Below are 23,772 nucleotides of genomic sequence, written 5' to 3' on the forward strand. Positions count from 1 at the left end.
TAGTAAAGTTGATGAACTGTTCAAGCTGCTCATGGGAGCACAAGGCAGCACTGATACAGTCATCGATGTAGTTGCAGGCATAACAATGGAAGAGGGACACTTCCACGTAGCCTACAAAGAGGCAGGCATAACTCAGACATTTACAGGTGCTCATAGCCACTCCTTTGATTTGTATGGAGTGGGAGGAGTTAAATGAAAAGTTATTGAGGGTAAGGACACTTTCTGTTAAGTTGATGAGGGTGTCAGTGGAGGTAGACTGGTTGGGCCAGTGAGTGAGGAAGAACCAGTGGGCTTTTAAATTATCTGTGTGGAGAATACATGTGTACAGGGACTAGATGTCCATGGTGAAGATGAGGTTTTGGGGGCCAGGAAATTGAAAGTCTTCGAGGAGGTGGAAGGCATGGATAGTGTCCCAAATGTAGCTGGGGAGTTCCTGGACGAGAGAGGAAAAGATAGGGTCAAGGTACATGGAGATGAGTTCAGTGGGGCAGGAGCAGGTAGAGACAATGGGTCAACTGGGGCAGTAAGGTTTGTGGATTTTGGGAAGAAGATAGAGCCGGGCAGTGTGGGGTTGGGGAAAGATGAACTTGAAGGCTGTTATTGTGAGGTCTCCTGAGGTGATAAGGTTATAAATGGTCTGGTAATCAGGGGTGGGGTCATAATCAAAGGGGCAGTAGGAGGTGGTGTCAAAGAGTTGGCGCCTGGCCCCTGCGATGCAGGCGTCAGTGCACCATACCACTATTGCGCCTCCCCTTATCTGCAGGTTTGATGGTGAGGTTCAGATTGGCGTGGAGGCAGCAGAGGACAGCACGTTCTGTGAGGGAAGAGGTTGGAGTGCGTGAGAGGGGTGGAGAAGTTGAGGCGATTGATGATGCAGCAGCAGTTGAAGATGAAAAGGTCAAGGCAGGGTAGGAAGCAGTGGGGTGTTGTCCGGGAAGATGGCGTTTGTTGGAGGTGGGAGAGCTCCCTGTTAAAGAAATAGGCACAGAGGCAGAAGCGGTGGAAAAAGAGCTCAACATCCAGGCTTGAACGGAATTCATTGCTGTTTGAGTGCAGGAGAATTAAGGTAAGTCCTTTGCTGAGGACTGACCATTCAGTTGCAGTGAGGGATAGGTCTGTAGGAATGGTGAATACCCAGCAGGGCTTGGGCTGGGGCGAGATGTAGATATAGAGCTGGGAGTGGGGATGGAGACTATCTCAGGAGTAGATGTGTGTATGGTGACGGTCACGCAGGTTGGAGGGTAAGTGAGAGTGCTGTCAGCAGTAGCGGAGGAAATGACATCGGAAATGATGTCGGCAGAAGTGACATAGTCAACACCATCAGCAGGAAAGGTCAAGGCAACCATATGGTTGTGGCACAGGCAAATTCAGAGTGAGGTTCTGGGTAAAGTCTGGGGTGGTGGACGATGTCTGTGTTTGGTGGTAAGCACAAGCAAGTTTAGTGTACTTACAATCCTTGATGATGGTAGAGTGGAGAAAAAGCATTGGCTCAGGGTGTGGATCATGCGCAGAATGAAAATCAGAAGAGGTCCCTTGCAGGCCTGGAAGAGAGGCTGTCAGCATAAGTAAGGTTGATTGTAGTGCCAGAAGATGCTGGTGCATGGCTGCGAGTGTGGAGCTGAGGATCCGTAGAGAAAATCATTTTTGGAGACTCTGGATGTACTGTAGATAGTGGTTCTCATGGTTTGGGCCAAATTGGGGTGCTCTAAATGTTGTTTGGAGTCCATTGGGGATGATTCCGGCTGCATATGCAAGTACTGAGAAAGGAGATGCATATAAGAACAAATTGGAACACAGTCCAGGTGGCCAAGTAACAAATGCAGATGCTTTGAACTGCCTCCTGCCGTTGGAGGCATTACTGGTGGTACCGCCACTGGGAGAGTCCATAATTGTTTTAAATTTTCTAAACACCCTTCCAGTCACAGCTGACAATATCAGACGTTGGACGCAGAAAGATCCAATCCTGGCAAAACTAAAATAGTTAGCTGTGATGGGGGAAACCAAAGAGCAATTACAACCAGAACTAAAACTTCTTTCAACTCAGAGAGAGAACAGATCACAGTACAGTGCAACATATTATTATGGGGAGCAACAGTCCTGAGCAAAGGTCACTGATGTATACTGGCTGAACTCCACCACAGTAATCCAGGTTTTCCAAAATCAAGTTGTTGGCAAGAAATTACGTCTGGTGGCTGGAACCGGATACAGACATGGCCATGTTGATGGAGCTGTGCTGGGAGTGGCAACAAGGACAAAAATTACCGCTAGTGGCTCCCTGACATCTGTGGAAATGACTGGGACAACCCTGGACTTCGTTACACGACAACTAGCAGGTCCTTTCATGGGCTCAGTGCTCCCAATCATCGTGGACGCCCACTCAGACTAGAGCTGTCTCGTCAAACATGGGGATGACAATAGAAATTCCGACTATCTTTTGCAATACTTGGACTCTCGGAAGTGTTGGTCACAAATAACGGGCCATCGTTTACCAACAGAGAATTTGAGTATTTCCTGAAGTTGAAAGATATCTGACGGACAAGGGTAGTTCCAAACCAATCATCCACCAGAAAGAGCAGTCCATACTTTGAAAGCAAGCTGAAAGAAACAGCCTACAGCTTCACTAGATACCTGTCCCATTTCTATTTAATTACAAGACCAGCCCTCATGCAACTACAGGGACAGGTCCAGTGGAGTCGTTTATGGGGAGAAGACTCTGCACCAAGTTAAATCTGTTCTTCCCAGACCTGGGGGACGAGGGTTAAACAGCATCAGGAACACAAATGTTGGCTCCTCACCAGCCTTTCCAACTGTCCACCCTATGAGTTCTCCATTTCCATCAAGCTTTGAATATACCTTGGAATCAGAGATAGGCACAGAAGTTGCTGCCTCAATGCCTTTATAACAAAGTGTGCAGCTGGATGAACACAACAGGCCAAGCAGCAAATCAGGAGCACAAAAGCTGACGTTTCGGGCCTGAACCCTTCATCAGAGAGGGGGATGGGGAGAGGGTTCTGAAATAAATAGTGAGAGAGGGGGAGGTGGACCGAAGATGGATAGAGGAGAAGATAGGTGGAGAGGAGAGTATAGGTGGAGAGGGGATAGGTCAGTCCTGGATGACGTTAGTAGGTGGGAATTGGAGGTGCGGCTTGAGGTAGGAGGAGGGGATAGGTGAGAGGAAGAACAGGTTAGGAAGGCGGGGATGAGCTGGGCTGGTTTCGGGATGCAGTGGGGGGAGGACAGATTTTGAAGCTTGTGAAGTCCACATTGATAGCATTGGGCTGCAGGGTTCCCTAGTGGAATAGGAGGTGATGTTCCTGCAACCTTCAGGTGGCATCATTGTGGCACTCCAGGAGGCCCATGATGGACATGTCGTCTAAGGAATGGGAGGGGGACTTAAAATGGTTCGCAACTGGGAGGTGCAGTTGTTTATTGCGAACCGAGCGGAGGTGTTCTGCAAAGAGGTCCCCAAGCCTCCGCTTGGTTTCCTCAATGTAGAGGAAGCCACAGCGGGTACAGTGGATACAATATACTACATTGGCAGGTGTGCAGGTGAACATCTGCTTAATATGGAAAGTCATCTTGGGGCCTGGGATCGGGGTGTGGGAGGAGGTTTGGGGGCAAGTATAGCACTTCCTGCGGTTGCTTGCAGGGGAAGGTGCCAGGTGTGGTGGGATTGGAGGGGAGTGTGGAGTGGACAAGGGAATCACAGAGAGAGTGGTCTCTCCAGAAGGCAGACAAGGGTGGGGAATGAAAAATGTCTTGGGTGGTAGGGTCGGATTGTACATGGCAGAAATGTCGGAGGATGATGCGTGGTATCCAGAAGTTTGTGGGCTGGTATGAGAGGATGAGGGGGATTCTCTTAGGGCGGTTATGGCGGGGGCGGGGTGTGAGGGATGTGTTGCCGGAAATGCGGGAGACACGGTCAAAGGCGTTCTCGACCACTGCGGGGTGGATTTGCCGTCCTTGAAGAACGCGGCCATCAGGGATGTGTGGGAGTGGAATGCCTCATCCTGGTAGCAGATGCGGCGGAGACTAAGGAATTGGGAATAGGGAATGGAATTTTTGCAGGGGGGTGGGTGGGAGGAGGTGTATTCCAAGTAGCTGTGGGAGTAGGTGGGCTTGAAAATCAGTTTCTAGCTGGTTGCTTGAGATGGAGACAGAGAGGTCCAGGAAGGTGAGGGATGTGCTGGAGATGGCCCAGGTGAACTTGAGGTTGGGGTGGAAGGTGTTGGTGAAGTGGATGAACTGTTCGAGCTCCTCTGGGGAGCAAGAGGCAGCGCCAATTACAGTCATCAATGTAACGGAGGAAGAGGTGGCGTTTGGGTGGTGTAGGTGCAGAAGAGGGACTGTTCCACGTAACCTACAAAGGGGCAGGTATAACTTAGGCCCATGCGGGTACGCACGGCCACCCCCTTTGTCTGTAGGAAGTGGGAGGAATCGAATGAGAAGTTGTTGAGGGTGAGGACAAGTTTCGCTCGGCGGATGAGGGTGTCGGTGGAGGGAGACTGGTCAGGCCTGCGGGACAGGAAGAAGCGGAGGGCCTTAAGGCCATCTGCATGAGGAATGCAGGTGTATAGGGGCTGGACGTCCATGGTGGAGATGAGGTGTTGGGGGCCAGGGAATTGGAAGTTCTCGAGGAGGTGGAGGATGTGGGTGGTGTCAATGTAGTATATGTCAATGTATCTGCCAATGTAGTATATTGTATCCACTGTACCCGGAGTGGCTTCCTCTACATTGGGGAAACCAAGCGGAGGCTTGGAGATCGCTTTGCAGAACACCTCTGCTCGGTTCGCAATAAACAACTACACCTCCCAGTCATGAACTAATTTAACTCCCCCTCCCATTCCTTAGATGACATGTCCGTCATGGGCCTCCTGCAGTGCCACAATGATGCCACCCGAAGGTTGTAGGAACAGCAACTCATATTGCGCTAGGGAACCCTGCAGCCCAATGGTATCAATGAGGACTTCACAAGCTTCAAAATCTCCCCCTCCCCCACTGCATCCCAAAACCATCCCAGATCGTCCCTTCCCCCCACTGCATCGCAAAACCAGCCCAGCTTGTGCCCGCCTCCCCAACCTGTTCTTCCTCTTACCTATCCCCTCCTCGCACTTCAAGCCGCACCTCCATTTCCCACCTACTAACCTCATCCCGCCTCCTTGACCTGTCTGTCCTCCCCGGACTGACCTATCCCCTCCCCACCTCCCCACCTATACTCTCCGCTCCAACTATTTTCTCCTCTATCCATCTTCAGTCTGCCTCTCCCTCTCCTCCCTATTTATTTCAGACCCCTCTCCCCATCCCCCTCTCTGATGAAGGGTCTAGGCCTGAAACGTCAGCTTTTGTGCTCCTGAGATGCTGCTTGGCATGCTGTGTTCATCCAGCTTCACACTTTGTTATCTTGGATTCTCCAGCATCTGCAATTCCCATTATCTCTGGCCTCAATGCCTTTGCAGCCTTAAGAAGAGAATGAATTTCTTCAAGATGCTCTGGGCGCAAGATGAGAGCTACTATGTATTAAATGCTGCCATATTGGAGGCAGAGTTGGAGGAACCTGGCCCAGTGCTAAAATGGCCTAGAAGCAGCAAAAGAAGAGGCCTATATCCTCAGACTCAGAGGGACAAGGATGTAGTGGTTATAACAATGTCACAGTCAGGTGGACCTCACTGAATACAAATTCCCTGACCGGACCAGATTAACAGTCTCACTCTGGAAGCCCTAGTTGACAGATAAGAACAGAAGCATCAGACATCCAGTTAAATATGAGAGCTGGGTCTGAGGGAGCTGGATTAGTGTCAAGGATTCTCCACATGTAAATGCAGATGACTTGATAACAGAATACTGGCCTCGATGGAGTTATTTCAGAGAGGTTATTAGTAGGACTGTAATTTCACAATTCTAGATAAACATCATTAAATCTCTTCTAATAGCAAGTCAGAATGGAATACACATTTATTGTCGCATGTACTTTTACATGAAAAATGCAGTGAAAAGTTTTACAAATCACCACACCACGGCTTCTGTATGAATAACATAATTCATGCATAATAATAGAAAAGTAAAATTAAGACAAAGTTAAGAACATAGTTCAGTTGACTGCTTCTGGGCTCCGGGAAAGTCGATTAAGGAATGATGTAATACATTGAAGACACAGCCAGGTTGCGACTGCCATTCCATGACGAGAATGCCAAGCCGATCAGAGGCCACCAGTGAACTAGATCTTAACGTATATAGAATCTCAAATTCCCTCACTCTGCCACCTTTCTTAAATGAGTGATCTCATCCTTAAGCAGCAACCTCTAGCTCCAGAATTTCACTCCAGGAAATATCAATTCTCCATCCATCCTGTCAAGCATGCTCAGAATCTTATGTCTCTCAATGAAGTTATTTCTTCCTCCTCTAAACTCCAGCAGATACAAGCCTAGCCCATCCAACATTTCCTTCCAAGCCAACTTGTTAATTCTAAGTATTAGCCCAGCAAAAAAAAAGCTTGTCAACTGCATCCAGTCCATTTACAACCTTCCTTGAATAAGGAGATCCCTCCTCTTTTTACAGCATTCTTTGTGGCATTTCGCTTAGATCTTCTCATGGAGATAGAAAATTTAAGTGGCTAAGCAACTTCCACCATTATAATAAGGAGCTTATCCACCTAAAATCAAATTAATTTATCAAATGCACTAATCTTTCAAAGCCACTACCATCGAGGTTCTATTAAAACCATACTGTACACTCAGAATGCCATAACTAAATAAAACTTTGTGCTGCCTTCTGCCCCTAACCCTTTCAAAATGGGGTATTGGCTTTGACATTGGTAGCAATTAAGATCCCACCTCCAGTAAATCCCTGTTCCCAATAAATGAGAGTACTTTATCACAATGATCCTGAGGCCCATAGCAAAATTCAGTCACATTTCAAATAAAAGATGATATTAGAATTGTTCTATTCAAGGTGAAATCCAGAATAAAATTTGATTCATTGTTCTAAATTGCTTAAATTACATTCCTTTAGTTGGCAACATTTTAGATCAACCATACAAAATAGTTTTCAAAATACACGGCCCCACTCTGGTAGAACAGTGCCATGCAAGCAGCAGGTACAAGTGCAATGTGTGCCCATCATAGGTGATCACTCAGGGAGGAAGGTGAAGAAAGTAGCATTAGTTTGTCACTACTGTATTAGACAGATTCTAGGTTTGTTGTACATCTTTTAAAGATGTCCAAATAGCTCCCTTTGTAGGTTGTGCGGCAGCGCATAGAATGGACTGGAAGAAGCTAGATTTGCCTCGCTCATCATATTGAGCGCAGTGTATTTGAAATTGAGGCTATTGTGGCCTGCAGGATGCTTTCCAGTAGGGACAAATTCAGAAGTCACACAACACCAAGTTAAAGCCCAACAGGTTTATCTGAAATCACAAACTCTGAGCGCTGCTCCTATGTCAGGTAACCTGTTGAACTAATAATCTGGTATTTTTTCACGCCTGACGTCCAATTTTGCCCACCCCAGTTCAACACCATCACCTTCACATCATCCCAGCAGGGACATTAAAGTCAAGGAAACTCCTGCTGAATGATGCACTGTTTCAACATGCCATTTCATTTTTCCTGTAAATGCTCAAGAAATGTTGTTTTAGAGATCTAGGATTTGATTCAATTGGGAACCTCAAAACTCTCCCATCAGCTACTCAAACAGAGGGACTAGGAACACCAAGAGATGTAAATGGCAGAGCAGGCATCCTACTTTTGCTTCCTAATTTTTTGCAAAGTTTCTTCTGCAATAATCATTCCAAATTGATTTCATGGAATATAATTTTTATAAGTTGTAACAAAATCTAACTCTAGCGGACTCAAATGTGGACTGATTTGAGTCAATACATTGCAAGTTTATATTTAGAAATATAAACTGGAAAATAAAAGTTAGGCTCATTAGGTTTCTTTTGCATCTCAAAAGGAAAAGTGGAACTGTGGAGTGTTCTTTTGCTAGAACTAGATTTGATATTTTTGTACCTTTATTTGGGGAAAAAAGTAATTGTTCCAGCAACTATGTTTGGATTGATTGTAAGTGGCAGTTTATAACTGAATGGAAAGGGCACACCCCGCGCCCCCCCACAATGAAATAACACTTTAAGCTTTGTAAGAAGAAAGAAAGCTTTTAACTCAAGTTAAGACCTGGGTTTAACTGACAAGCTATCTAATTGAGGAACAGTGCAGTTGACAACATGATATCGTAGCCAAAAACAAAAACAGAAATTTAAAATCTCCTCGTTCAACCTATTTAGCTTGGACTTTGATCTGCAGACTTTATGCATTTTTTGTCCACATTTTCCAATAATGGTAATCCTAGGAAAATAAATCTGTCTCATTTGTCTTGTTTGTCAAGTTTGTGAGTAGATTTAAAGACGGTACAGTTTAGCTTTGAGGATTACTAATTAGAATCATAGAATGCCTAAAGTATGGAAGCAGGCCACTTAGCTCATTGAGTCTGCAATAACCCTCCAAAAAGCATCCTAACCAGACCCAGCCCCATGCTCTATCCCTATCCCCATCCATGCAACCCTGCATTTCCCATGGTTAATCCACTTAACCTACATATACCTGTATACTATGGGCAAATTACATGGCCAACCCACCTAACCTTGACAACTTTGGACTGGGAGGAAACCAGAGCACTGGAAAAAAACCCACCCAGACATGGAGAGAATGTCGCCTGAGGATGGATGTTAACCATTGAGGCACATGCTTCCTATTAATAATAATAGCAATTATGATTATTTACTTTATGAAGGAAAAAGATTAACTACCTTTAAAAAAATTAAGTTTTTTTTATTAATGGGGCTTAGGACGTTTCTCATTACTTCCATCTATTTAATCAATTTCTAAACTTGGCAGAATACTTCCAAATTTTCTTCCCAGTAACAGTTTCAAGGACTGATTTTATATGTGAAACCATGGTGTAAAGGGAGGTATTCACTTCCACTTTCCTTCAAACTTTCCTTCCAGAAATGTAAAGTACACTTGTCACTGCTTTCTTTATCTACAAATCTTCATTTCAAACCCAATCCAACCCTTTGACGAGACAGTAGGAATTGCAGATGCTGGAAAATCTGAGATAACAAAGTGTAGAGTTGAATGAACACAGCAGGCCAAGCAGCACCAGAGGAGCAGGAAGGCTAACGTTTCGGGCCGAGACCCTTCTTCAGAAGAACTTCTGAAGAAGGGTCTAGGCCCAAAATGTCAGTCTTCCTGCTCCTCTGATGCTGCTTGGCCTGCTGTGTTCATCCAGCTCTACACCCTGTTATCTCAACTCTTTGACGAGTCCTGTTGCCAGCTGTATTAGCACATTTCCAATCAGTGTGCAGCAACAGTATAAAGTTTAATTTATCAAGCTATAATTTCATAATTCACACTGTCTAGAGTTTTCTCTTTTAAGGTGTCATCTAATCATTTCCTTAACACTTATGTTATGTTACCAGAATTATTAGACAACTTTATTCAGGAATAATTACGGAGAAACTGTACATTATTGTATTAATGCAACTCCTCTACACTCTTCAAAATAATATCAAATAAAATACAATTAAAAAAAAACTTACCCTTTTCCCATCTATGCTGTACAGCTTTAGTACAGGAAAATTCATCAGCTCACTAACATGGTTCAACAATACATCAAAGTTCTGTATTTGGTTCCTGTTCAAAATCAGATTACGTTTGAAAGTAGGATCACCATTCCTGAAGATTACAAGCTTCTTTGGAACTCCTGCAGAAGGTGATAAGTCCGCATGAAGTGACTTAGAGGCTTTCTGTCTGTTCTGTCTTGATGTAAGTTGTTCACGATTAAAAGATTTGTTAATAAACCAGGGGTTAGGTTTCTGATTAGCCTGCTCAAGGTTAATTGGCTTCACTTTCCTTTGGTCAGAGCAAATGTATGCTTGTCCATCCTTAAGATCTGAAAGGCTTGTCACACTATTGCCACCACGAGGTGTGGTAATTGTTCGTACCCCAAATGGCAATGGAATCTTAGAACATAGAACATAGAACAGTACAGCACAGAACAGGCCCTTCAGCCCACAATGTTGTGCCGACCATTGATCCTCATGTATGCACCCTCAAATTTCTGTGACCATATACATGTCCAGCAGTCTCTTAAATGACCCCAATGACCTTGCTTCCACAACTGCTACTGGCAATGCATTCCATGCTCTCACAACTCTCTGCGTAAAGAACCTGCCTCTGACATCCCCTCTATACTTTCCACCAACCAGCTTAAAACTATGACCCCTCGTGCTAGCCTTTTCTGCCCTGGGAAATAGTCTCTGGCTATCAACTCTATCTATGCCTCTCATTATCTTGTATACCTCAATTAGGTCCCCTCTCCTTCTCCTTTTCTCCAATGAAAAGAGACCGAGCTCAGTCAACCTCTCTTCATAAGATAAGCCCTCCAGTCCAGGCAGCATCCTGGTAAACCTCCTCTGAACCCTCTCCAAAGCATCCACATCTTTCCTATAATAGGGCGCCCAGAACTGGACGCAGTATTCCAAGTGCGGTCTAACCAAAGTTTTATAGAGCTGCAACAAGATCTCACGACTCTTAAACTCAATCCCCCTGTTAATGAAAGCCAAAACACCATATGCTTTCTTAACAACCCTGTCCACTTGGGTGGCCATTTTAAGGGATCTATGTATCTGCACACCAAGATCCCTCTGTTCCTCCACGCTGCCAAGAATCCTATCCTTAATCCTGTACTCGGCTTTCAAATTCGACCTTCCAAAATGCATCACCTCGCATTTATCCAGGTTGAACTCCATCTGCCACCTCTCAGCCCATCTCTGCATCCTGTCAATGTCCCGCTGCAGCCTACAACAGCCCTCTACACTGTCAATGACACCTCCGACCTTTGTGTCGTCTGCAAACTTTCTGACCCATCCTTCAATCCCCTCATCCAAGTCATTAATAAAAATTACAAACAGTAGAGGCCCAAGGACAGAGCCCTGTGGAACCCCACTTACCACTGACTTCCAGGCAGAATATTTTCCTTCTACTACCACTCGCTGTCTTCTGTTGGCCAGCCAATTCTGTATCCAAGCAGCTAAGTTCCCCTGTATCCCATTCCTCCTGACCTTCTGAATGAGCCTACCATGGGGAACCTTATCAAATGCCTTACTGAAGTCCATATACACCACATCCACACTCGACCCTCATCAACTTTTCTAGTCACTTGTTAGTCAAATTATCTAATAAAGAATCAAATGTCTTAAATGTGCGACTGTTGATACTTATCTGAATCCCAGAAAACTGTGGGTCTCCACTTTTATAAAGATAAACCTTCTTTGATTGAACAGAACTTGGAACTTGGAATTGATGTGAATTTACAGATTTCTCACTCTTAGCGATCTGGGCCAGTTCAAGCGAATCATATGAAGATTGTTGCTCATCCATCTTCTGACAATTAATAAACTGAAAAAGCAGTTTTTTTTTAAAATCAGTACGTCAACATTTGTTAAATTACAAAGAATACAAGAACTAGGAGTAGGAGTAGGCAATGTAACCCTTCGGGCCTTCTGCAACATTTGATCTCATCTCAACCTCAACTCCACTTTCCTGCCTGTTCCCCATAACCCTGTAGTCCATTACTAATTAAAAAGCTGTCTATATGATCATTAAATTCACTCAGTGACTCAACATTCACCACGCTTTGAGGTAGTGAATTCCACACATTCACATCCGAGGCAAGTAACTTCTCCTCATCTGTTTTAAAATTGATACCCTTTATCCTAAAACTATCTCCTCTCATTCTAGATTGCACACAAGAACACATCCTGGCTACATTTACTTTGTCAATTTCATATATTTTAATTAGATCATTTCATATTTGTCTGAACTCCAGACGGTATAGCCTTAAACTACACAAAACCTCCTTAATAGACAAACCCCTTACATCCGGAATCAATCTAGTGAATCTCCTCTGAACTGTCTACAACGCAACTACAACCTTCCTCAAATAAGAGGAGTAAAACGGTTTGCAATATTCCAGGTCAGGTCTCAGTAATGCTTTGTATGGTCGCAGCAACACTTTCCTACATTTGTACTCTATTTCTGTAGCAAAAAAATGTCAAAATTCCATTTGTCTTCCTTATTACCTGTTGTATGTGCTTAGAGATCAGGAGACTAGTAAAACTGAAAGTAAAGGCATGAGTTATATACATATACAATAAAGGAAAGGGTGGATGACAAAAGGGGTTTGGAAAGAAGTGAAATGAGAAAGAAGCCAAAGATGAACTACAAATCTAAGCTAAGAAGGAATATAAAAAGAAATGCTAAATATTTTAATGAGAATAAATAAAAATTATGGATAGGCCCACTAACAAAATTACAAGAAACGTAAGTAATATCAGTAAAATGACAGAAATATTGTATAGTGTCTTTACTTCAGTAGTCATCAGGAAATCTAACAAGGTAGACATAGAGTCTTAAATAAGAATAAAAGAGGTTGACTTAGAAAAAGTGAGCTGGAAACAGCTACTTGGAGGTAAATCAGTGATACAATGGCGGGACATCTTCAAGCAGAAGATAATGACTGTTCAGGATAATTATGTTCCTGACAGGAAGTAGGTTAGGTTTCCAAATTTAGAGTCCTGGGACATTGAAGGGCGTTCAAAAGTGGGGGAAGCTCATTTAAAAACCGTGAACTCAAGACTTCAAAATGTAGTCCATTGGTAAAATTACAAAGGGCATTAGGAAAGCACAGGTGGCATGAGAATACTTTAACAAGTAAAACCCAAAGAAATTTTATATTTTAAATAACAAGCAAGAGGATAAAAGACTTGCAATGTTAATTAGGAATTTAAAAAGTAACCTGTGTATTGAGACGGCTGACGTGGGTATAGTTCTAAATAATTTATGTTAGTTTTTACAAAAGGTGGATTAGACAGAAGGTGGTGATAGTGCAGGAATTTTAATTGTGGAAAATGCTGTGAAAAATGTGAGACATGTTCTAACCACCATTTTCCATTTTTTAAAAATTGGCTGTTCAATTGGTACCAGAGGATTGGAGACTTGCTACATTCGGCCTTAGTTTTAAAAAAAAGAGAAAACTGAATTGACTGAGGAATAGGTGGCAGAATCTGGGGAGTTACCATTGACCAGAAACTGAACTGGATTGGCCATATAAATATTAAGGCCGTAAGAGAAGGTCAGAGCCTGGAAACTCTGCAGTAACTCATGTCCCAATTCCCAAGGCCCCAAACTACCAAAACAAGTCAAAAAAATCAGGAATGTAATAGAATACACGTGGATAAATACAACTTAAACAATACTCAAGAAGCTCAATGCTATTCAGAACAAAGCTGCCCATCCACTACCCTAAAATTTAACTTACTACACCACTATATGTCTCATCCATTCTGAGGAAGGGTCACTTGACCCGAAATGTTAACTCTAATTTCTCTCCACAGATGCTCCCAGACTTGTTGAGCTTTTCCACCAATTTCTACCTTTGTTCCATCTACAAGAAGCATCGCAACAATTTACCAAAGATCCTTCAACACTACCTTTCAAACCCATAGTCTAAACTATCTAGAAAGATGAGACCAGCAGATACAAAAGAATGGCATCACCTGCAGGTTGCCCTCCAAGTCATACATCATCCTAACTTGGACATATCATGGTTCCTTCACTGCAGCTGAGTCAAAATTCTGAACAGCCTTCCCAGAAGCACTGCTGATGCATGTTACATAAATCACAATGCTTCAAAATGGTAGCTTCTCACCACCTTCTCATAAGGTGAATTAGGGATGGGTAACAAATTCAAGCCCACACAGTAATGCCAAAATCCTAAAACAGAATAATATGTAAAATTACATCAGTAAAAAGGCATAAAACAGGCTGGCTAGCCTAACCAGTAGTGGACATTTCTTTCTCTGGTGATAAAATGTGCTGACATATTTTCTTGTGCTAGCTTATACCTGGATTGGACAGGCTAGGTTTGTGCCCACTGGCGTTTAGGAGAATAACAGGAGACTTGACTGAAATGTACAAGATCCTGAAAAGGTCATGCCAGAGTGAATATGAAAATGACATTTTCTCATCCAGAAAAATATAGAGCTTGTGTGTGTGCTTGCGCATGTGTATACGTATGTAGGTTGTACAGGGGCATCAGATGAATTTGGAGCAGATATCTGCCCTCTCTTCTGCCATTCAATAAAATCATAACTGATCTGTCTTGCATTTCTAATTTGAAATTTCCACTTACTCATGAGAAAATTTAATTCCATTGCCTAACTAAAGTTCCTCCATCTCCACTTTAAATTTCACTAACCCTTGTTTCCCCTCTGCCTTCCAGAGGCAGAGAGTTCCATAGTCATGCAATCCTCAGAAAACATTTATCTTTCTCCTAAAAAGGTGGGTCCTCAACCGTGTTTTTTTTAAAAGAAATTCATCTAGCTTTGAACTCACCCATATGATGAAGCATAATTTCCATCTCCATCTCATCCAGACTATTCAGGAACTTAAATATTTCAATTAACTCTTGCTTCACTGAACTCAACCGTAATCAAGACCAATTCAACATTGCTTCATCAACTTGATCATTTGAAGTACTAACGTAGTAAACCTTTTCTAAACTGCCTCAATCAAATTTAGATCCTGCAGGAGACCAAACTGAGCACTGTACTCGAGATATGGTGCTACTGAAGCCATGTGTAGTGAAGCATAACATCCTTACTTTCATTTTCAATTCTTCTTGTAATAAAAGGATACCTTTTCATTATTCTTTTTAATTACTTACTGTAACTATATACCAGCTTTGTGAGTTGTGTATGAGAACATCAAGATCCCTCTACTGTTTACAATCTAGCAGGCATAATCCTTTTAGGTGATACTGTGGTTTTCTACACTTTCTGCCGAGTTCACATTGTATTCCATCTGCCAGATTTTTACTCGCTTATTCAACATATGTCTATCAATCTGCAACCTCCTTCAGCTATTTTTGCAACATACCTTCCTGCCTGTCTTTGTCTCTTCTACAAACTTAAGCATACTATTGCTCCCCTCATCCATGTTACTGATACAAATCATAAAATGCAGAGGTTGTAGTACAGACTCAAGTGGCATCCCATTTGACACATCCTGCCTGCTAATAAATCTCTTATCCATAGGATTATCTTACCCGATTCCATTGCTTCAAGTTTATGGAACAACAGATACAGTAGATTAGGTTGGAAGATGATTAGTGGGATCCGAATCTATCCACAAAGATTTAGCTCCCTCCCCTACCTGCCTTTCGTAGGGACCGCTCAATCTGTGATTTTCTCATCCACTCCATGCTGCCCACCACGCCACCACACCCAGCACTTATCCCTGCAATCACAGGGGGTGCAACACCTGTCCCTACACCTCCCTTCTCACCTCCATCCAAAGTCCAAGACAAACTTTCCATATCTGACAGGGGTTCACCTGTACATCCTCTAACCTGGTCTACTGTATCCGTTGCACCTGATGTGGTTTCCTCTATATTGGTGAGGCCAAGCTTAGACTCAGTGACCGATTCACGGAACATCCGCTCTCTGCCGGTATAATCATCAACACCTTGCTGTTGCCAACAATTTTAACTCCCTCTCCCACTCATTTGGTGACATGTCCATCCTCGGCCTCCTCCTGTGCCACAGTGATGCCACACACAAACGAGAGGAACAGCACCTATATTCTGCCTCGGAAACCTACAACCTATTGGCTTTAACGTAAAATTCTCCTGTTTCAAAACCTCCCCAACCTCAGCCTCAACCCATGTCCGACCCTCCTTCTCATCCCCGCCTCCTTGACCTGACACAACCTGTCCATCTTCTTTCCCAGCTATCTGCCCCACCATTCCTACTGACCAATACCCACTACCCCTATCTGCATTCTCCTATCATCAGCTATCTACCTTCCCTCAGTTCCACCCCTCCACCATCTATTTATTTCCCAACTCCATTCTCCATCCCCAGTCCTGAAGAAGGGTCTCAACACTAAACGTCAACTTTCCTGCTCCTCTGATTCTGCCTGGCCTGCTGTGTTCCTCCAGCCCCACACTGTTTTATCTCTGGCTCCAGCATCAGCAGTTCTTCATCTCCACTGCTCTTCTGATGCTGCCTGACCTGCTGTGTTACTCCAGCTCCACACTGCGTTGAATCTTCAAACAGTCTTTGCTCCTGGCCTAATATGTTCTATTTGAAGCAACCGATACAGTGAAATTTTTGGTGCTTAACATTTCAAATAAGAGTAACACTAATCCTATTAAGAAAAACACACTGATGCTGTTTAAGGAAGCACATATAATTAGCCCTCATTTGCCTTTCAAAAGGATTAGATGTCTGAGACTGTTGAAATTTTGTCCTGTAGCCATTAGGTCAGGAAGAATTAGTTATTGCACATGATATATGCCACATGGTCCATCACCACCTTAGATCAATAATGTCAACAACCTGTTACGTTCACAAAATTTACATGGGCCTCGATATGTCGACATAAATGTACTATATCCCAAACGCACTCAATGAATGCAAAATTCCACCTGCTGCCATGATAGTATTTTAAACCACGTCCTCAGCATTAGCATGGGTCTTTAGGTAAATTAGATTTAGATTTTTATTGTCATGTGTACTCAAGTACAGGATACAGTAAGAAGTATACAAAGTCAATGACTGCATCTTAGAATACAAAAGATAAGATAAAAAACAAAAGCAGATATAAAAGAATTAGGGTGAAGAAAAGGAAACATCCAGATCAAACCCTGCCTCTGCCATGGGTCTTTGCCACCAGAAAAACAAAGCCACAAAACCCATTTCTTACTCTGTGAACACTTCTGATGCCATTCTTCAGTGCCATCAGCAATGCCATATCTGGCATGAGTCCGTGTTGGGCCGTTCCTAGTAATGCAGCTGCTGCTGAAGACGTGGGTGACAAACTGGGCTCAAACTCAACGATAGGCTGACTGCTGCTAACATTCCAGGAAGGAGACACTCACACTGTTGTTTGCACTCCGGGAAGAGAACCACAACATTACGTCTACGATATCCTCCCAGCTACAACCACCGATATGAACTATTCTAAAACCATCCTTATGTGGACTAGACATCAAGCTAACGAGCCTATAGTTTTCTATCTTCTGCCTCCCTCACCACTGAATAAGGGAGTGATATCTTCTACTTTACATTCTGACAGAACCTTTCCAGAATCTAGTGCATTTTGACAAAGCAATGCTCATTCTCTCCTATTTACCATGCACTTGCATGTGCTCAACAATCTCATCCTTATTAAAGAACTCTAAAATCTTACCCCTAAAGGCTTCTAATCCCTTGCTTTCACTGTAATCTTCACCATATTTTATGCCTTTATTTTACTTTTACCTTGCCCTGACTTCCCTCTCAGTATGGTTACCTCATCCTCCTGAGCACTTTTCTTCTTTCTTGGGATGAATTTCTACTGTGCCTCTCAAATTACCCCCAAAAGCTCCTGCCATTGCTGTTCCACTGTTTTCGCTGCTAGTCTCCCCTTCTAGCCTTTGTTGTTACCCTTACTCAGTAGTAACACCATTACATCTAATTCAAGTTTTTCCCTTTTAAACTGTAAGGTGAATCCTCTCATTTTATGGTCACTACCCCTAAGGGATTCCTTAAGCTTCCTTCACTTTAAGCTCCCTAATCAAGTCTGCCTCATTACACATCAAATCCAAAATTGCCTGTTCTCTATTGGGCTCTATGACAAGCTGCTCTAAAATTAAACCTCATGCACATTCTACTCATTCTTTGTTCTTGTGATCTGCTACCAATCAGATTTTCCCAGTCCAGCTACTTACTGAAGTCCCACATGAACACTATATTTTATAAGGGCATTCTCAGCCTAATCCCACTGGCAGCCATATCTGTGATATCCACAACATCATACCTGCCAATTTAATCGGAGCTGCAAGCTCAGGTAGCTTGTTTCTGCATACTGTGTGCATATAACACTCTCAGTTCTGCATTCACTGCCTCCCCATCTCATAGTTGTCCCCTTAACTACTGTTCCTGAAGCTTGATTCATGACCCCACATGAACGTTGTATTTTATAAATGCATTGTTGCGGTTCTTAACATGCTTTTTCTATCTCCCTGTTTTATTTTCAGTCCCACATCCGAGCCACTACTTGGAGGCCTATACATAACACCCAGCAGGGTCTTTTAACTTTTGTGGATCCTCAACTCTAATGTCACACATTCTACATCTCAGACTCTCTATCACTTCTTGCTGTCAACTTAGATTTAATTTCTAATTAAGAAGGGAACGCCAACACAATCCCCCAACCCACCCCACCATCCTTTCAATAGGACACGTTCCTTGGATATTTGTTTCTCAGCCTGATCCCACTGGCAGTCATGTCTGTGATGTTCACAACATCATACCTGCCAATTTCATCTGGGCTGTAAACTCAATTACCTTGTTCCTGTATACTGTGTGCATATACAAACCCTCAGTTTTGTATTCACTGTCCCTTCCTGCTCCTTACAGTTGTCCCCATATCTACTATGACTGAAACAAGATTCATGGCCTTTTCTACACTCCATCCTTTTTTTTGTTCTAGAAACTCTAATATCCTGTATTAAGCCGTCCTTCCACCGGCTTTAAATTTTCCCATAATTTTTAATTAGGCTGAACTCAGTTTCCGCACTTTTGCTCAGTACCAAAGAACAAAGAACAATACAGCACGGGGACATGCACTTTGGCCCTGCAGGTCTGCGCCAACACATTTTGTCCTTCCAAACTAAAACTGTCTGCAATTACAGGATCCATTTCATTCTATTCCCTGCCTATTCATGTATTCATCTAGGTTCTTCTTGAATGCTGCTATTGTGACCGTTTCCACCGCCTCCTCTGGAAGTCCGTTCCAAACGCTCACCACACTTTGTGTGAAAAACTTGCCTTGCACATCTCTTTATAAAGATCCCCCTTGCAGCTTGAACCTACATATTCTAGTGATTGATCACTCCATCCTGGGAAAAAGCTCTGCTATGATTTTCTACTCTATAAATGCCATTCACAATCATATAAACTTCTTTCAGGTTGCCCCTCAATCTCCTGCATTCCAGTGAGAACAAACCCAGTCTAGCCAACCTTTCTGCACATCTAAAATTCCCTCATAACAGGCAACATCCTGGGAAACCTTTTCTGTACCTTCTCCAAAGCATCTACATCTTTCTGGTAGCATGGTGACCAGAACTGCTTATAATATTCCCAAAGTCACTGAACTATAGTTCTCTAAAGTTGCATCATGACTTACCTATCCTTATACACAAGATAACAAAGTGTGGAGCTGGATGAACACAGCAGGCCAAGCAGCATCTCAGAAGCACAAAAGCTGATGTTTCGGGCCTAGACCCTTCATCAGAGAGGGGGATGGGGAGAGGGTTCTGGAATAAATAGGGAGAAAAGAAGATAGGTGGAGAGGAGAGTATAGGTGGGGAGGTAGGGAGGGGATAGGGCAGTCCAGGGAAGACGAACAGGTCAAGGAGGCGGGATGAGGTTAGAAGGTAGGAAATGGAGGTGCAGCTTGAGGTGGGAGGAAGGGATGGTTGAGAGGAAGAACAAGTTAGGGAGGCAGGAGACATGGTCAACGGCGTTCTCGACCACTGCAGGGGGAATGTTGCAGTCCTTGAAGAACGTGGACATCTGGGATGTGCGGGAGTGGAATGCTTCATCCTGGGAGCAGATGTGGCGGAGGTGGAGGAATTGGGAATAGGGGATGGAATTTTTGCAGGAGGGTGGGTGGGAGGAGGTGTATTCTAGGTAGCTGTGGGAGTTGGTGGGCTTGAAATGGACATCAGTTTCTAGCTGGTTAACTGAGATTATCCACCTATTGTCTATTGTCTATTTTCTATGCCACGGGCCTTTTCTACTACCTTATCTACCTGCGCTGCCATCTTTAGTGATGCGTGGATCTGCATATCCAGAACCCTCTGCATATCAATACTCGTAAGGGTCTACCATTCACTGTATAATTTCCACCTGTACTTGACCTTCCAATTGCATCACCTCACATTTGTCTGGATTAAACTCCATATTCCACTTTTCTGCCCAGGCCTCCAACTGAACAATATAGAACATAGAATATAGAACATAGAACATAGAACAGTACAGCACAGAACGGGCCCTTCAGCCCACAATGTTGTGCCGACCATTGATCCTCATGTATGCACCCTCAAATTTCTGTGACCATATGCATGTCCAGCAGTCTCTTAAATGACCCCAATGACCTTGCTTCTACAACTGCTGCTGCCAACGCATTCCATGCTCTCACAACTCTCTGTGTAAAGAACCCGCCTCTGACATCGCCTCTATACTTTCCTCCAACCAGCTTAAAACTATGACCCCTCGTGCTAGCCATTTCTGCCCTGGAATATCCTGCTGTTTCTTCTGACAATCCTCTGCACTATCTGCAACTCCACCAATCTCTGTATCATCTAAAGACTTGTGATTTGACCAGCTACATTTTCCTCCAAACCAGTTATTTTGATCACAAACAGCAGAGGTCCCAGCACTGATTCCTGTAGAGCACCACTAGTCACAACCCTCCATTCTGAAAAACGCCCTTCCACTTCTACTCTCTGTCTCCTATGACTAAACCAGTTCTGTATCCATCTTGCCAGCACACCCTGATACCATGTGACTTCACCTTTTGAACCAATCTGCAGTGTCAAAGGCTTTGCTGAAGTCCATACAGACAACATTAACCATATTTCCCTCAATTATCTTCATCACCTCCTCAAAAAAACTCGATCAAGTTTGTGAGGCACTATCTCCCCCGCACAAAACCATGTTGTCTATCATGAATAAGTCCATTTGCTTTTAAATGTGTCTCGATCTTGATCCTGAGAATCTTTTCCAATAATTTCCCTACCACCAATTTGAAGTTCACAGGCCTGTAATTTCCCAGATTATCCCTGCTAAATTCCTTTAACAATGGGACAACATTGGGACTTCACCTGTGGTCAAAGAGGATACAAAGATGTCTGTCAAATCTCCTGCAATTTGTTCTCCTGCCTCCATCAATACTCTGGGATAGATCCCATCTGGACCTAGGGACTTATCTACCTTAATACTTTTTAGGTACACAACACCTCTTCATTTTTAATGGCAATCAGGCTTAGAAATTCCACACTCCCTTCCCTGAGATCATCCTCCACCAATTCCTTCTCTTGGTGAATAATGTCACGAGGTATTCATTTAAGATCTCACCTACCACTTTTGGCTCCACATATATTCCCCCCTTTGTCCTTGAGTGAGCCAACCCTTTTCCTGGCTACCCTTTTGCTTTTTATATATGTATAAAAAGCTTTGGAATTCTCCTTAAATCTGTTGGCTGGTGACATTTCATGACTCCTTTTAGCCCTTCTAATTCCTTGTTTAAATTCTTTCCTACTTTCTTTATATACCTCAAGATCTTCATCAGTTCCCATCCTCCTAGATCTGATGTAATCTTCTTTTACTTTTGGATCAAGGTCATAACATTCCTGGTCACCCAAGGTTCCTGTAACATGCCAGTTAGATTGCAATTTTACCAAGTTCCTCTTTCTCTTCCGTCTTTATAGCTATTTCTAGATTACAGGCATTGATATATCCTCTATAGTGAAGACAGAAGCATAATATTTGTTGATTTTGTCTATTTGCTTATTATCTACTAATAACTCCCCATTCTCACTCTCTAATGATTAACATTAACTTGCGGAACTCTTGTTATTTATCTTTATATTTTGAGCTAGCCCCCTCTCATACTCTTAAGCTTTACCTCCCAATTAACTGTTTCAGTATTATTGTCAGCAACTGTTTACATTCTGCTCAATCACTGACAGGCCAATCAACACAGCACAAGTATGATTTTTCCTGAAGCCTCATGCTTTCCTCAACTCTTTAACGGCAGATGATGAATATTTCTTCATTGCAGGAATTTGCTTATTCTATACATTCTTCTTGTGTACTTCATCCAGTATTGTGGTTAATGTCAGGGAACCTGAAGGCCACTCCTATTTGTGATAGCTTTCCCTTACTATTTCTCATCTCCACCCAAGCCCACTTAATTCTGCTCTTCTGTCCCAACGTCATCACTAATATAGTGCTAGCCCTTCTAAGTTTCTCAATTTTGGTATCCATATTGAATAGCATAAATCCCTCAATATTCAGGACCCAATCCTGGCACCAGCAGCCACATCTTGGGACTGGCTATTTGATCATATCCACTTACTTCAATGTGCACTATTGGTTTCAAAAACAGAAGTTGCTGGAAAAGCTCAGCAGATCTGGCATCATCTGTCAAGAATAAAAATCAGGGCTAATGTTTCTGGCCCGGTGACGCTTTTGGGGAGATGTTAACCCTGATTTTTTCCTTCACAGATGATGCCAGACCTGCTGAGCTTTTCCAACAACTTCTATTTCTGTTCCTGATTTACACCATCCACAGTTCTTTTGGTTTTTATTATTATTAGTTGCACTATTAGTTTGTTCACTTTGTAATGTATGGCATGCACACTCAGATACAGACCCTTACCGTCATCCTCTGAGTCAAAGACCCTGCCTTGACTCTACCCCTCAATTTGTTACATTGACTCAAGCTTAATCTTTCAGTAGCCAGTTTAGTTTAAAGCACCTCTACTTCCCCAGTTATGTGGCTCACTGTTTCAGATGTAACTAGCCCCAAAGGTTCAAATCCCTAGAACCAATTTCTCTCACATCAGTCTCTCAATCACACATTTATTTCTTTAATCTTATTCACTCAATGTCAACTTGTGAGGGGTACCATTTCAGAGATTACTACCTTTGAGGGCATGCGTAAGTTAATGCCCAACCTTTCATACTTCCTCAGCCAAAGCTCTTTCCTCATTCTACCTGTATCATTGGTACCAACATGCTCACAACAACTGAAACAGTCCATTTCTACTGCAGAATCCAATGGGCAGATATCACAGCTGTGCGGACTCATACTCATTGTTGCAGAGAAGAAGAGTTTCAAATCCTACTGCTTAAAGAATTCACTCACTTAAAAATAGAAATTAAGAAGAACTTTTCTCCTAGAGGGACATGAGACTTTGGAATTTTTTCTTCAAAAAAAACAATGGAAGAAGAGCTTTTGAATATTTTTTAAGGCAGAGGGAGATAGCTTTATGATAAGCAAGAGGGTATAAGGTTATCGGGGTAGATAAGAATGTGAAATAATCAGAACAGCCATGATCGTATTCAATGACGGAGTACATTTGAGGGGCCAAGTAGTTTACTCTTGCTGTATTGTTATCTTTTTACTTTTGTAAGGGAATGATATATTTCTAAGATAACAAGGTATAGGGCTAGATGAACACATCAGGCCAAGCAGCATCAGAGGAGCAGGAAAGCTGACGTTTCGGGCCTGGACACTTCTTCAGAAATCATTTCTAAGTTGTTATATTTCTAAGTCATATTTATATTTCTAAGCTGTTTTTGAAAGATTTTGCTAAAAAAGAAACACAAATATTATGTTTCTTTTTAAAATTACATACCTGCTCTGAGGCCAAACTACTCAAGTGTCTTCAAATATCTACAGCAGAAGAAAAAGTGTAACATTTTAACAATATTCAGTTCATTTTGAAATGCAAGATACGTATCGGATATTTAGATTAGATTAGATTCCCTACAGGGTGGAAACAGGCCCTTTGGCCCAACAAGTCCACACCGCCCCTTGAAACATCCCATCCAGACCCATTCCCCTGTAACCCACACACTCCTGAACACTACAGACAATT

General features: G+C 42.9%; 1 protein-coding gene across 11 annotated transcripts in view; it reads right to left on the reverse strand.

Moving 5' to 3' along the window:
- LOC125451593 (oxygen-regulated protein 1-like) overlaps positions 1-23,772 on the reverse strand; it is a 179,394-nt gene that overhangs the window by 148,657 nt on the left and 6,965 nt on the right. For 4 of the 11 annotated variants that reach the window (XM_048528871.2, XM_059646050.1, XM_059646049.1 and 1 more), the window contains exons 2-4: positions 23,530-23,567; positions 11,378-11,450; positions 9,590-9,753 (exon numbers count right to left, since the gene is read on the reverse strand). In XM_048528871.2, coding sequence (XP_048384828.2) covers positions 9,590-9,753; positions 11,378-11,432 — 219 coding nt within the window. In that variant the 5' untranslated portion in view covers positions 11,433-11,450; positions 23,530-23,567. Of the gene's footprint in view, positions 1-1,451; positions 1,538-9,589; positions 10,387-11,377; positions 11,451-23,529; positions 23,568-23,772 lie in introns of those variants that run through there. The other 7 variants (XR_009445759.1, XR_009445758.1, XM_059646045.1 and 4 more) reach the window with 4 other exon arrangements.

Source organism: Stegostoma tigrinum, chromosome 5, assembly GCF_030684315.1.
Source record: "Stegostoma tigrinum isolate sSteTig4 chromosome 5, sSteTig4.hap1, whole genome shotgun sequence".
In the NCBI taxonomy this organism is placed as follows: domain Eukaryota; kingdom Metazoa; phylum Chordata; class Chondrichthyes; order Orectolobiformes; family Stegostomatidae; genus Stegostoma; species Stegostoma tigrinum.